Raw genomic sequence first — 14,122 nt, 5'->3', positions numbered from 1 at the left:
GGAATTCTATTATTTTAATATGTCTTCTGCTAGTTATGCGTGTCTATGAGTTAATTAGTTGCTCACTTTAACATGTTAGTGACACTTGTGGATTTGTTTGTATCTTACTATACGAGGACATGAACACATGAACCTTATCCAGAGAGTTGTTCAAATTTAATTTTATTAAGTTTGAGTGAAGCGACTGTCAAACACACTGAATCTTCATGACGACCCTCCAAAATAAAAGTATGCTTAATTTGCACCAGATGATTACATAATTAACTTTAAATGTATAAACTGTAGTAAACATTACAGTACACTTCAATATTTACTATAATAAGGTTCAAAATATACAGTAGTACACAAACATTTTACTGCAGTTTAATGTAGTAAATAGCCTACTATAGTATACTACATTATTTTTTTGACAAATGTTAGACTACTGTATCAAAGCATTGAAAATACAAAACTCTAATAAATGAAAAAAGAATTTGGGGAAAACAAAAAAATGATATTGCCCTAATGTATCAATTTGTATAACAATAATGTCCGTTTTCAGTTACCTGTCTATTAATGTGATATCCTGTACTTGTGCTTTTTAAGGATCATAACTGATTTATACTTGTGCTACAACTGTTTGGCCTGTGCTACAAAACTTTAAACCTCTGCAGCACTGAGGCAAAATAAAGATAACGTACAGCCCTGCAAAACAGATAAAGCAGAACCAACAGATCAATAGGGTCTTCATTTAGCAGTGTGATAAATGCAGAAAGTTATGCTCTCCTTTTCTAGTGTTAAAGCTACAAGCAGTGTCTTTGGATCTGTGTGACATTGTGACAAGATACATATTCCAAATGCATAGGTGTTATGAATTTGTGAGAATTTGAAAGGAAATGCCTATGGAAATTATCCAAATTCTGTTATTATTTACTCGCCCTTATAGTTATTGCAGTTTACTAAACATTTTAAACAATTCCTATAAATTAAATCAAATAAACTAGCCTTAATATTTGGAAAAATTTAATTAACGGAAATGAGAAATGTTGCATTGGTGTCTATTAAGTTGAGACAATACATTTTTTGACTAAAAGTAAATAAAAACTAAAACTAACCTAAAATTGAAACAAATAAACGTATAAAGTAATGTATATATAAAAACAAACAAATAATTTAATTACAAACGCACATAACAAAACTTAACTTAAAGTTACATGCAAACTAAAAGTAACAAAATAAAAGCTAATTCAAAATATAAAAAAAACTATAATAAAACACAAAACAAAACTAAAATTTCTCTCAACCTCATGGTAAGTAACAATCTTTTTTCCCCCAAAAAAATCTAACGCTCCACAGAAAATATAAAGTCATGGGTCTGGAACCATCTAATAAATGACTATTGCTTTAAAGCAGCATTGAAGGAATGTTGTATGTGCTGCACAAACTGAAAGACAATGGTATCCCTAGGTTAGTTCATCCGTATGAATGGTAATGGTGGGGAATATTCCTCCTCATCATGGAATGACAGTATACATAATAGCCGGTAATGATGCCAGAAATTCATGCAGCTGTCTCTCTCGCAGAGGAAAGCAATGGAGGTCTATCCATCAAAAAGAATAGCCAGAATGACAGGCAGCACCCTGTCAGAGATGGAGTGCAGAGGAACGCTTTAGTCTCATACAGTGATTGGAGGCTATCATGGATATCACGACTGGCTGTAAAAAGGAAATGATGCGTTTCTTAGAGCAGCGGGAGAAGGGGGTTGAGGGGACATTATGTTAAAAACAAGACCCCTCTGATGACTGTTTCAATTCTGAGCCAAAGTCACGGTGGCCACCAACAGAATAGAGAACAGTTCTGGAAACAACAGAGCACACATATGGTGCTTTATTCAACATTTCTTTTCAAGTGAAGGTTCTGAGGATGGATGCTCAGAAGAGAAAGTGTTGAATCCTGTACAGACCAAGGTGTGCATCAAGCTTTTATTGATTGACCATGGCAGATCTTACAGTGAATCAAGATGAACAGAAAAGTTTGAAATGGCAACTAGAGGAAACTATCATAAATTCAAGAATCTGGAAGGATGGCTTGAAGGATGACTATTGGAAAATATTTTATGGCTAATTTAAAAAAACACAGACAGAATCTTTTTACCAAGTGGGTCATTTTCCATACTGTAAACAACACCGGTCCAGAAGCACACCGTGTTTCAATTTTCTAACACTACACAAACATTGGCACAAAGTACCCACAGAACATTTAGAACTGAACAAAAATGTTACACAAACTTCTTGAAAACGTGATGTAACATATTTGTGATAAAAGTTACTGATGTTCAGTAATGTTTAAATAACTCTTCAGGAGTAAGGTTAGGTAAAAAAAGCATAGTATAGGTTGACATATCATTCTTTGGTAAAACGTTAATTAACCTCTTCATTAATTTTAAACTAATTCATAAAAGCTCTTCAGAATATTTACAGCTCTTCAGAACATTTCTCAGTAGATTTATAATAGCGTGCACATGTGCATGTACTAAATGTTAATCTCTGCTTGGACCAACACCAAAACCTCTCAGTGCCACAGGAGTGAAGCTAAACCCTCTGCTGCTAAACCCAGATATCCGTCCTTTCACCCTTAGTTTCTGAAATAAAAACACAAAATTGCCTGCCAAGGTCTCCAATATTAACCATCTCTTGTACTTTTTATATGTTATATTGACATTTGCATCTAAAAAACCACACGGAAAACGCAGCACAGCTTTCTCCTTTCTTCCAAAGCGCCTAGTAATTTGCGCTCTCCTGGCATCTGTCGTTGCTAAGCAACCATGGGCCAAGCTAGCCGTTGAGACGAGGTATAGGCAAAGGATATATGGAGTATATGCACTGAAAATACTCTGAAATAACTTCTTAACTAAGAAAAGTAGACATATTTTCATCTCGATGCGGTAGCGATGCGTCTAGAAAAAATGATCGCGCCACATTGCATGTGCGTCATGACCCCGTCACTCCCTATTTGATCGTGGTTGCAAAGCGTCTACAATTAAAATAACGAATTTAAACGTGAACCGCATCTAAAATGGCTGTGCTTCAGGATTAACTTTGTACGACTTACTATTTAGTCTGCATCACGCCGTGGTAAACAGATGTGGTTTCTCACTTATTAAGGAGGGTGTGAAGCACAGAACTTGGCCTCAGTTTAAAATCCCTCCTGGACTATCTGATTAAGGCACATGTTGTAAATTGAACATTAAGACAAGGTGCCCTTGGAAATGATAGATTGCTGAAAGAATTGTCACTTAAGGGAGGTCAGCCGCGATATATCCTTCATATAGATAAACAAGCCCCTCACAACCCATCTATCAAACATAGTTCAATTGGTTTATGTAATAAAATTATAAATGTTTTTCAACACAAAAAACCTCTTAAACATTGTGTAAGACCAAAAACAGAAGCAACACACAATTGCTGAGTGAATATATTCAGAGTTTAAATGGGGAATCTGCTGAAAAGCGGTGATGGGATGTCCGCATTTATTTAATAGCTTTCTTTGTTTTACTGTTTCATTTACCCCCTCTCCCCACTGTTCTCCACCCTGAGCAATGCAAGTAATAACTGTACGAAAACAGATTACGGGGTTAGTAACCGCAATGTGCCTCTCATCCCAAGCTTCTCTATATGAACGTGTGTAATTATCCTTATGTGTGCATGAGTACCAGAAAATAGAAAGCTGAAGATGCAAAAATACAAAAGCTTTACAACATCCGTAAAGGATGTGGAGATGGAGTCCAAAGTTAATTCATGTTTCTAGTTTAAAGAAACTGCATTTATCGATCAGTTTGATACTAACAGAAGGAATAAAACCAGAAGCTAAATCGAATCTTTGGTCTGTGGTGTTAATCCGGATCTTGAAACACTGATTGTAACCGCACAGGTCTACATCACAGTATAAAACGTTTCATGCCGCACTTCACCTCTCAATGTTATACGACGAAGCTCTTACCTTGTTCTCCAGGCGTCCAATCAGCTCAGCCAGTCGGTTGACCTGTGCCTCAAGTCCTTCTTTTCTCACCTCCACAGCCCCTGAGAGACAGAGAGACCCAGTGAATCATTTGCAGATAGTTTCAATGAACTTTAACTTTACCAAGAACCTGAAACTCTTGTCAGAGTGGCTGTCATGGCAATGAAACAGAGTGAATCGAATGTTCAGACATTATTACCAAGCTCCAGTCATTATATTGATGGGTTACACAATTTCGCCAAGAGCTTTACACACCACACGGTGATCATTATGGGAATAGAACATAATGTAAGAATATTTTGTTTCACAGAATACCAGAATTAGAGCGCCCTTAACCTGATTTCCACCCTCCCTTTATTTCTTTTATGCAATGACAGATCCCATTAATGTGGCAAAAGGTTTATGCCTTTGAAATCCGCCCCACTTGAGGTGCCAAACCAATTAGACTCTAACACCTCCCTTGGTTTGATGAGGCCCGTATAATGCAGAGGGGAGACACTTTGGAACAAATAAACTGTTACCATAGCGATAAGGGGATGGAGTGTCTTATTATTAGTGTATTTTACTATTTTACTATCGTTACATATCACTGTCGTTACATATCACTGTCGTTGCCGAATTATTTATAACTTTATATTTTAAACCTATATTCATTGAAACGTAACGCCGCTAGCATATTAGCGTGTTAGCTTGCCTTCTGTTTACATTGTGGAATATCATCTCCCCCTATTTGTCTTGTGTGCTAACTGTTTCTCTTTTTAAGTGTATATACTAAGACTCATCAAGCAACCTTGGTAAGTTAGGATTGCACTTCATACCCGGTGAGTTATGGCTTCTATTCCTATTGTTGTTACTTGCACCTCATGTCATATGTTTAGTTTAGCCTTCTCTGTCAGCGGCGAGGGTTTTACATGTGATAAATGCAGGGAAGTAGTTAGGCTGACGTTGAAGATTTTAGAATTAGAGTCTCGCATCCAATCTTTATTTGAGGATAGTAAGAGTGTAAGAACCGTAGAAAACACTTCGGATGCGAGCAATGTTAGCGCACACAGCTCGGTTCCGGTTGAAAATCCCCTGCAGCTGGGAAACTTTGTGACGGTGAGACGGCATAGTCGCAGGACAAAACATCACTCAACCGTTCCGATTAAAGTCTCGAACAGGTTTGCCCCGCTCAGTGACGCACCGACTGAGAAACCTGCTGAAAGTGCCCTAGTGATCGGTGATTCTATTGTCCGGAACGTTAACATAGAGGCACCAGCCACCATAGTCAAATGTTTACCGGGAGCCAGAGCGCCTGACATCAAGTCAAATTTAAATGTGCTGGCTAAGGCTAATCGTAAATACAGTAAGATTGTTATTCATGTCGGCACAAATGATGTTAGACTCCGTCAATCGGAGATCACTAAAGATAATATTAAAGAGGTGTGTGAGCTCGCGAAAACGATGTCAGACACTGTAATATTCTCTGGCCCCCTTACTGCTTACCGTGGTGATGAGATTTATAGCAGATTATCATCACTAAATGGCTGGTTGTCTGAGTGGTGCCTGCAGAATAATATAGATTTTATAAATAACTGGAAGAGTTTTGAGGGCAGACCTGACCTGTTGAAACGAGATGGTCTCCATCCCTCCTGGGATGGGGTTTTCCTCCTCTCTAGAAATTTGGCACACAGTCTTAATAATGCTAAAGGCTGACTACCTAGGGCCCAGGTCAGGAAGGAGACAGAATGGCTTAACCAACTGTCTGCTTGCCGTCTCGCGTTACAGAATACACAAAATATACAACATGTAATAATCCCTTCTTACAAACAACATAAAATAGAGACTGTGTCTGTCCCCCGGATTAGCAAACATAAGATATTGCGTAAACCTCTTGAAAGTAATTTAATAAACGTTAAACAAATCAAACATGAACAAAATACAGATAATCAGCTGTTACGACTCGGATTGCTTAATATTAGATCTCTCTCAAATAAAGCACTTTTTGTTAACGATTTGATAACCGATCATAAAATAGACATGCTTTGTTTGACAGAAACATGGCTAAAGCCAGATGATTTTATTACTCTAAATGAATCCGTTCCCCATGATTATTACTATAAACACGAGCCTCGTCTAAAAGGTAGAGGGGGAGGTGTCGCTGCACTTTACAAGAATTCTTTTATTACCTCTCAGAAGTCTAATTTTAAGTACAGTTCTTTTGAAGTCATGGTACTTCACGTATCGACACCTATTACTAAGGACAAAACATTTTTAAAATTTATTCTAGCTATTGTATATAGGCCTCCAGGGCACCACACAGATTTTATTAAAGATTTTGGTGGGTTCTTATCAGTACTAGTACTGGCCGCAGATAGAGTCCTTGTCGTCGGTGACTTTAATATCCATGTAGACAATGATACAGATGCCTTGGGACTGGCTTTCAAAGACACTCTTAACTCCATGGGCGTTAGTCAACATGTGTCAGGACCCACTCACCTTCGTAATCATACTTTAGATTTAATACTTTCTTATGGTATAAATGTGGACGATGTTAAAATCGTTCAGCAGAGTGAAGATATTTCGGATCATTATCTGATATTATGTTTGCTTCAATGGCCTACGGCTGCAAATCAAACTCCTTGTTACAAATATGGTAGAACGATTACTTCAACTACCAAAGATGCGTTTCTCGATAATCTGCCTGAATTGTCTAAAATATCCAGCATGAGTAATAACGTTGACGATTTTGACACTACTATTGAAAATTTTAACTCTACTTTCTCGGAAATATTAGACACAGTTGCTCCTCTGCGTTTAAAGAAAATTAAAAATAGCAGCCCAACACCGTGGTATAATGAACACACTCAGACTCTAAAAAAAGCATCCCGTAAAATGGAGCGCAACTTTAAGAAAACGAATCTAGAGGTATTTCGTATAGCATGGAAGGATAGTACTCGAAATTACAGGAATGCAATAAAAACGTCTAGATCCGCCTACTTTTCAACACTAATAGAGGAAAACCATCACAACCCTAGGTTCTTATTTAACACCGTGGCTAAATTAACAAAAAATAAGTCGTCATCGACGTCAGATTCTGATTATCAGCATAACAGTGATGAATTTATGAACTACTTCACAAGTAAAATCCAAGATATAAGAGAAAAAATTATAACAATGCAACCTGTAGTGAAATCCGCTGAACAAACTAACTACAGCACCCCTAAGGAGAAATTGCAATTATTTTCTACAGTAGATCACGATGAACTGTCTAAAATCATTAAATCATCTAAATCATCAACATGCATGCTAGACCCTATACCTACAAAACTACTGAAAGAAATGCTCCCCGAAATTATAGATCCTCTTCTTAGTATTATTAACTCATCTCTGACATTAGGACATGTGCCTAAAGCATTTAAGGTGGCTGTTATAAGGCCTCTTTTAAAAAAACCCAAACTCGACCCTAAAGAACTAGGGAATTACAGGCCTATATCGAATTTACCTTTTATATCTAAAGTTCTGGAAAAAGTAGTTTCAACCCAATTATGCTCCTTCCTCCAAAGGAATGACATTAATGATGAATTCCAGTCTGGATTTCGAGCATGTCACAGTACAGAGACTGCTTTGATCAGAGTTACAAATGATCTGCTTTTAGCGTCTGACCGTGGCTGTATTTCGTTATTGGTGCTGCTAGACCTCAGTGCTGCATTTGACACCATTGACCACAGCATACTTCTACATAGACTCGAAAATTACGTCGGCATTAACGGAATAGCATTGAAATGGTTTAAGTCTTATTTATCCGACCGTTTTCAATTTGTAGCAATAAACAATGAGGTGTCCCGCAAATCACAAGTCCAGTACGGTGTACCACAGGGCTCAGTCTTGGGACCCCTGCTCTTCGCATTATACATGCTACCTCTAGGAGATATAATAAAGCGACACGGAATTAGCTTTCACTGTTATGCTGATGATACTCAACTTTATATTTCCTCGATGCCTCATGAAACCCAGCAGTTTCATCGAATAAAGGATTGCATAGTTGACTTAAAAATGTGGATGAGTAACAATTTTTTACTACTAAACTCGGACAAAACAGAATTGTTACTTACTGGACCGAAAACTGCTATGCGTAACAACCAAGAATACTGCTTAACGATTGACGGATGCTCCATAAAATCCTCGTCATCAGCTAAGAATCTTGGCGTTGTATTTGACAGTACTCTCTCATTTGAAAGCCATGTCGCAAACACCTGTAAAATTGCATTTTTCCATCTTAAGAATATATCTAAATTACGTCATATGCTGTCACTGTCAGATGCAGAGAAATTAATTCATGCATTCATGACATCAAGACTAGATTACTGTAATGCACTTCTAGGTGGTTGCCCTGCGGGCCTATTACAAAAACTGCAACTGGTTCAAAACGCGGCAGCTCGAGTTCTTACACGTACAAAAAAGTATGAGCATATAACCCCGGTTCTGTCAACCTTGCACTGGTTACCTATAAAGCATCGCATTAACTTTAAGATCTTGCTTATTACCTATAAAGCCCTACATGGTCTAGCGCCGCAGTATTTGAATGAACTTCTATTGTATTACAGACCACCACGTACATTACGCTCTAAGGGGTCCTGTCAGTTGGTAATACCTAGAATTTCTAAATCAAGTGCAGGTGGTAGATCCTTTTCTTATCTAGCGCCTAAACTTTGGAATATTCTTCCCTGCACGGTCCGGGAGGCAGACACACTCTGTCAGTTTAAATCTAGACTAAAGACTCATCTTTTTAATCTTGCATACACTACACCTCCATAATATTAATCCTCAGAGGATTTAGGCTGCATTATTTAGATCAACCGGAACCAGGAACACATCCAACAACAAATGATGTACTTGTTGCATCAAAGAGTGCAGAACAGTACTCTACTCTCAGCCAGTCTTGTCTCTTTGTTCCAAGGTTACCGCAGGATGCAGTTCATGCCCAGACCTGATGGCAGAGCTGAGAATGGGAAGCGGTGACCTGACAAGTGCTAAGAGGATAGAGCTGGATAAAGGACGCGACAACTTTGTTTTTTTCTACAACATTTCAAATGCTATTAGATTGTTAATGATAATCTTTAATTTTTATATTTTTATTAAGCCTTGTTGTGCAAGCACTGATGAGCTTGTGCAGAGGCAGCAGCTTTTGCCAGAGGGGAACTGGAATCCCCTGGTTGGGCCTGGGTTCCCCTGAGGTTTTTTTTCTCGATGGGAGTTTTGGGTTCCTCACCACCGTTTGCATATTGTTTTGCACTATCTGCCTGGCCGGGGGGGCTGCTTTAGAATTCATACTTGTATTAAATGTGTCTCATGTACAGCTGCTTTGTAACAATGAAAATTGTAAAAAGCGCTATATAAATAAAGTTGAGTTGAGTTGAGTTGAGTGAACAGTTCTTGACACCTTTTTTATTCAGCCACCAAATCAGTCTAATCATGGTGTGTTAAGACTGATCTGAGCCCATTACGAGGGTGCACCTTGTCTAAAAACCCTTTTATCAATAATGTGCTTTAATTTTAATATCAAGAATATGATAATTGTATTGTATTTGTGGAAAAATATGTAAACAATTATGCTGTTATGGCTGTAAGAACTGTATTCAGATTAGAACAAAATTATAATAATTTGGCAGTGAAGTCACATTATGCCACATGGTCTTTTCTTGACATCTGACGTCATTTCATGCTGGTTGTATTGGCCACACCAACTATGACATGATTTGAAAAGAACATGAGCTCTGGATCCAGTGAAGACCAAACATGAGCCAAAATGGTCCGAACCCAAACAGTCAAATACCTTTTTCCCATATCTGACATACAACTTCCTTTGATATTCTCAACGAACATTAATACATTTTTAAGTCTAATCAAAATATACAAATACTTTTGAGGCCACTGTGTGTATATACTCTGGATTACAAAAAGTAATCTCATATCTTTCTCACAGCCACTCCAAGGTCATGGGTTTGAGTCTCATGGAACACACATACTGTTGAATATAGCATTGAATGCATTGTAAGTCTGTCAACGAATCTGTCAAAATTCTTAAATATAATAACATAGTGTATACTATGTAACTAAATGGAATTAAGAAAATCATATCAACAAAACATCACTAACAGTGTGTGTTTATACAGCACAGACATAAAGAAAGAACAAACTAAAGTCAAAGAAAGAAAGCATTTTGAGAATCGCCAGTGATTGAATGATGGGAAAAAGGTGCCATGAGCAAACCAGAAGATTTGATCAATTGCCTCATGCCAGTGCTCATAAACCACATCTTGGAGGCTTAACTCTCCAATCACGGCTCTCCACGACGGTGTTGACAGCTAGAATAGTGCTTTTATTGTGAGCCGAGTCAGCTTTATTTGTGCCTCGGGGAAAATTTCAAAGTAGTGCCAGCGTTTGAACCTCGCCCATAAAACCCAGCCATTTTATTCTGCAAAGCTATGTCAATCTAGGAATACTGGTGTCTTGGACAGGATGACTTTACAATAAAAATGAATGAGAAAACGATTGAGATCTATATTAATTACCATCGATAAAAATCTTTGTAAGCTTCTTCTGTAGAAACGTTTTATCACCTCGACTGAATCTCTAATAAAACAGCTCACAAATACAATAAGATGATAAGAGTTTAAACGAGAGCATTATTTGACACCCTTTGGTTTTCTGCTTTTTATAATGTTAGTTTAGTAAATTATATAAAAGTTTTACATTCTGGTCGTTCTAACCATTTCCACAGTGATATAACTTCTAACTGAAGTTTCGAGGGAGACCTTTATCCACCCTCTCATTAAAATCTCACACATTTCTTCAGTTACATCATACACGCAGGGCTGTCATGAGCTGGTGGTTTATGCGCTTATTTGGCCCGCAAACAGCTCAGTCCCAAATCTCATCAATAATGGAAAGTATATGGAGGAGGAGTATGGGCACAGAGCACACAGACAGAATTTAACTTGTGTATGATAATGCAGCTTGCCACCAAATTTCAAAAGCCATAAAGGAGATCCGTACCGCACGGATTTATCGTATGTTTGTAGAGGGAAAGCAAATGATGAATAGAAGTAATTTGCGACTCATCAAACAGACCATTAAACAAGATCTTCAATAAACTCCTGCTGAAAAACACTAGAGGAGAAGCAGTAATGAAAATGCAAAGAAATGCTCTTTCTCGACTATGTGCTTATCTCTCAGAGTAATATAAGTGAAGGTAATCTTTGCTTCTCTCAGTTCCTGGCTTAGGAACAGCCGCCACACCTCCGTGAAGATCCCGTTTCTCTGTGCCTGACTGACTGAGATGATATCAATTAGGAAATAAATTAGAGGTGTCTGGGAAAAGTGGAGGGCTCTGATGGGATCTGAGGCAAGAAACTCATTTTGATGTTTATCTCAAGCATTTCATCAAACCTTGTCTCTTCACATCACAGCTGGCACAGCTCTCAAAAAAAGATGCTTGCTTTATTCATAGTAAAGAGTGAATACAGATGTGTTTCTCTTAATTATGAATCAGCATGTGACATTGAATGTAAAATGCCATAAAATACAGACAGTGTATTTTATTTGGTACCATATATGCTTGCATTTTTTATTTCTAGAAACGACGTTATTATTATTTATTGGGTTGCATTGTTTGCATGCAATGCACAGTCGAAATTATTAAAGATTCTGCGTGTAACCATGACGACACTGACTGAGTTCATGCACTGCCGTTATATGCCAATATTCTTCACATTGCACTCTATTTATATTAAGCAGACGTTTTTATCTGAAGAGACAAATAAAAGTTTCAATGGCAATTATGGCACAAGAGCAAACAATTCTTACAGATGTAAGCAAAAACAGAAACATTTAAAAAATAATTATAATTCAAAAAGAAATATATATAGAATAAAATCTTCTTTCCATAAAACAAGTTGCAAACACATATAACTTGATATTACTTGGAATGCACAATAAAAAAAACATAATTTCAGTTTTATCTATATTGATTGATATTTTCAGTTATATCAATCAAACAGCAATTCATTTTTATAAAGAAAGTTATCTGTTTTTGCAAATGAATTATTAACATCGCTGCGATCTTTCTGAAACCTTGTATCTCTATATTTATGTCATAAATCACCATTATAAGTCACCTTTCATGTTTGTCACTGGGTTTTGCAAATATCTAACCAATAAAAAGGGCTTGTCAACTTTCAAAACACAGTATGTAATCGTTTATAAAACACAGTATAATGTGTATATAGCACATCTATACATACAATATACTTGTCCTTTTTGTCAAATGTGTATCTCTCACATATTTATTTTTATGTTTTGTTACCTCTGACTTGTCACTTTTATAACCTGAATGTGCACTGGAAGACAAATTCCTTGTGTGTCCAAGCACACTTTGCAGGTAAAACAGGTAATTTGAACATACAAGGTATCAGAAGGACAGCAACGATATGTTGAAATTGTATTGTTCTTATGATATTATGTTATAAACAGTTATTGTTTAATTAACTTTATTTTTGTGTCAGAGTAATCTTAATACCTATGAATATGATTTGAACTGCTCTGTTAACATAAAAGAAGTAGCACCATACTACTCAAGTGCTCTTCACTCAAAAGTGGGGCATAATGATACACACTTTCAAATGGATTTAACTCAAATGGAGTCTGGCGATGGGTGTGTGATGGTCTCACCTGCACCTGTGTTGATGTTCCTCATGCTCTCTTTCGCACTGACCCTGTTGTTTGGAGGGTAATCTGGCACCGGGGCCACATTGTGTCTATCTGGGACACGTGGGCTGGTCTTACTAGGGTAGGATCTAGGTCAGAATAGGGAGAAAAAGTACATGAATAAAAAGTCTTTAATTATCTTTTTGTCATCAAAAGGTTTAATAATAATAACTTCCACCAAGCAAATTTTTTTTTAATGTGTGATTGCAGCTTGATAACCAATTACCCGAAACTACAACATAGGTTGCATTTTGCATTCTGCACAGGGCTGAGATTACAAACCCTCTCTATTATCATGCATATTATCAGTCTTTGAAATCATGCAACTAGTGTAATCTCGGGCACTTTAATTACAAAAGCATCTGCTGAATCAAACACTAAATGCTACAGTTATGGATATAATCATGATGATGAGACAGTGAATTATGAACAATTCACATCACAAGTCGTAGTTTTTAAAAGCACGTAATGACTTCCATTACAAGAGTAATGGCGGACATGTGCACAACATCTCAAACAAAACTCTCACCCCACAGATGAATGTTGCTCATCAATGACATCCACAGCACTCTCTACAGAGCTCAGTAGAGACTGTATCTGATTGGCTGATTCCTTCAACAGAAAGCGGGTCACAAACTGCTCAACGTTAGTTCCCCGTTCATACACCTGCAATGAGTGAGAGAGAAAGAAAGCATGTGAGACAGGAAGCAACAAAGAAAAGAAGACCAACAAAGATAAAAGCACATCAGCGCTTCGCTGAGGATTTTACACATGCATATTTGATCAAGTTCTCCTGTTTAAGAAACACTCCTCCATTGAAGTTCCCTTCAGCTCAATACCTTTAAGCAAAACACATGGTCCAGAGGTGCCAATGTTCTGAGATTCACAAAGATAAATAATACATCAACAAACTGCCTGGGAACCTGGCATGGGCAGAATATATGGCCTCAGAGGTAAACGATAGGTTATATTCTGAAAGCTTGTAATGGTATTGGATCACTGGAGCCGAAACACATTGATCTGGTGACATTTTGACTGTTTTTGCAAACACAGGGTCTGTTTTACACAACAATGTGAGCAGAATGTCATACAAGGTTGTATTGGAAGGACTAAAGTGTGAGTGTGTACAGACAGGCAACTTTTGTTCTGACCTTTTTGAGTTTAAGCAAACACATGGATTCTATCAGTCAACCCTGTTTCCATTAAAGTTGCTGTGTAATATTTAGGAGGATCTATTTACAGAAATGTTATTTACACTCACCTAAAGGATTATTAGGAAGACCTGTTCAATTTCTCATTAATGCATTTATGGTGGTGGTGTAATGGTGTGGGGGATGTTTTCTTGGCACACTTTAGGCCCTCTTAGTGCCAATAGGGC

At 37.4% G+C, this 14,122-nt stretch overlaps 1 protein-coding gene across 1 annotated transcript in view; it reads right to left on the bottom strand.

The window, feature by feature from the left end:
• Positions 1–14,122, bottom strand: part of necab2 (N-terminal EF-hand calcium binding protein 2) — a 66,955-nt gene that overhangs the window by 11,115 nt on the left and 41,718 nt on the right. Inside the window, exons 6-8 of the mRNA XM_056765925.1 lie at positions 13,274–13,410; positions 12,709–12,833; positions 3,979–4,058 (exon numbers count right to left, since the gene is read on the bottom strand). Coding sequence (XP_056621903.1) covers positions 3,979–4,058; positions 12,709–12,833; positions 13,274–13,410 — 342 coding nt within the window. The remainder of the gene's footprint in view (positions 1–3,978; positions 4,059–12,708; positions 12,834–13,273; positions 13,411–14,122) is intronic.

This window comes from Triplophysa dalaica, chromosome 14 (genome assembly GCF_015846415.1).
Source record: "Triplophysa dalaica isolate WHDGS20190420 chromosome 14, ASM1584641v1, whole genome shotgun sequence".
In the NCBI taxonomy this organism is placed as follows: domain Eukaryota; kingdom Metazoa; phylum Chordata; class Actinopteri; order Cypriniformes; family Nemacheilidae; genus Triplophysa; species Triplophysa dalaica.
The sequence above is the reverse complement of the archived record's forward strand: the minus strand, read 5'-3'. Positions and strand labels throughout refer to the sequence as shown.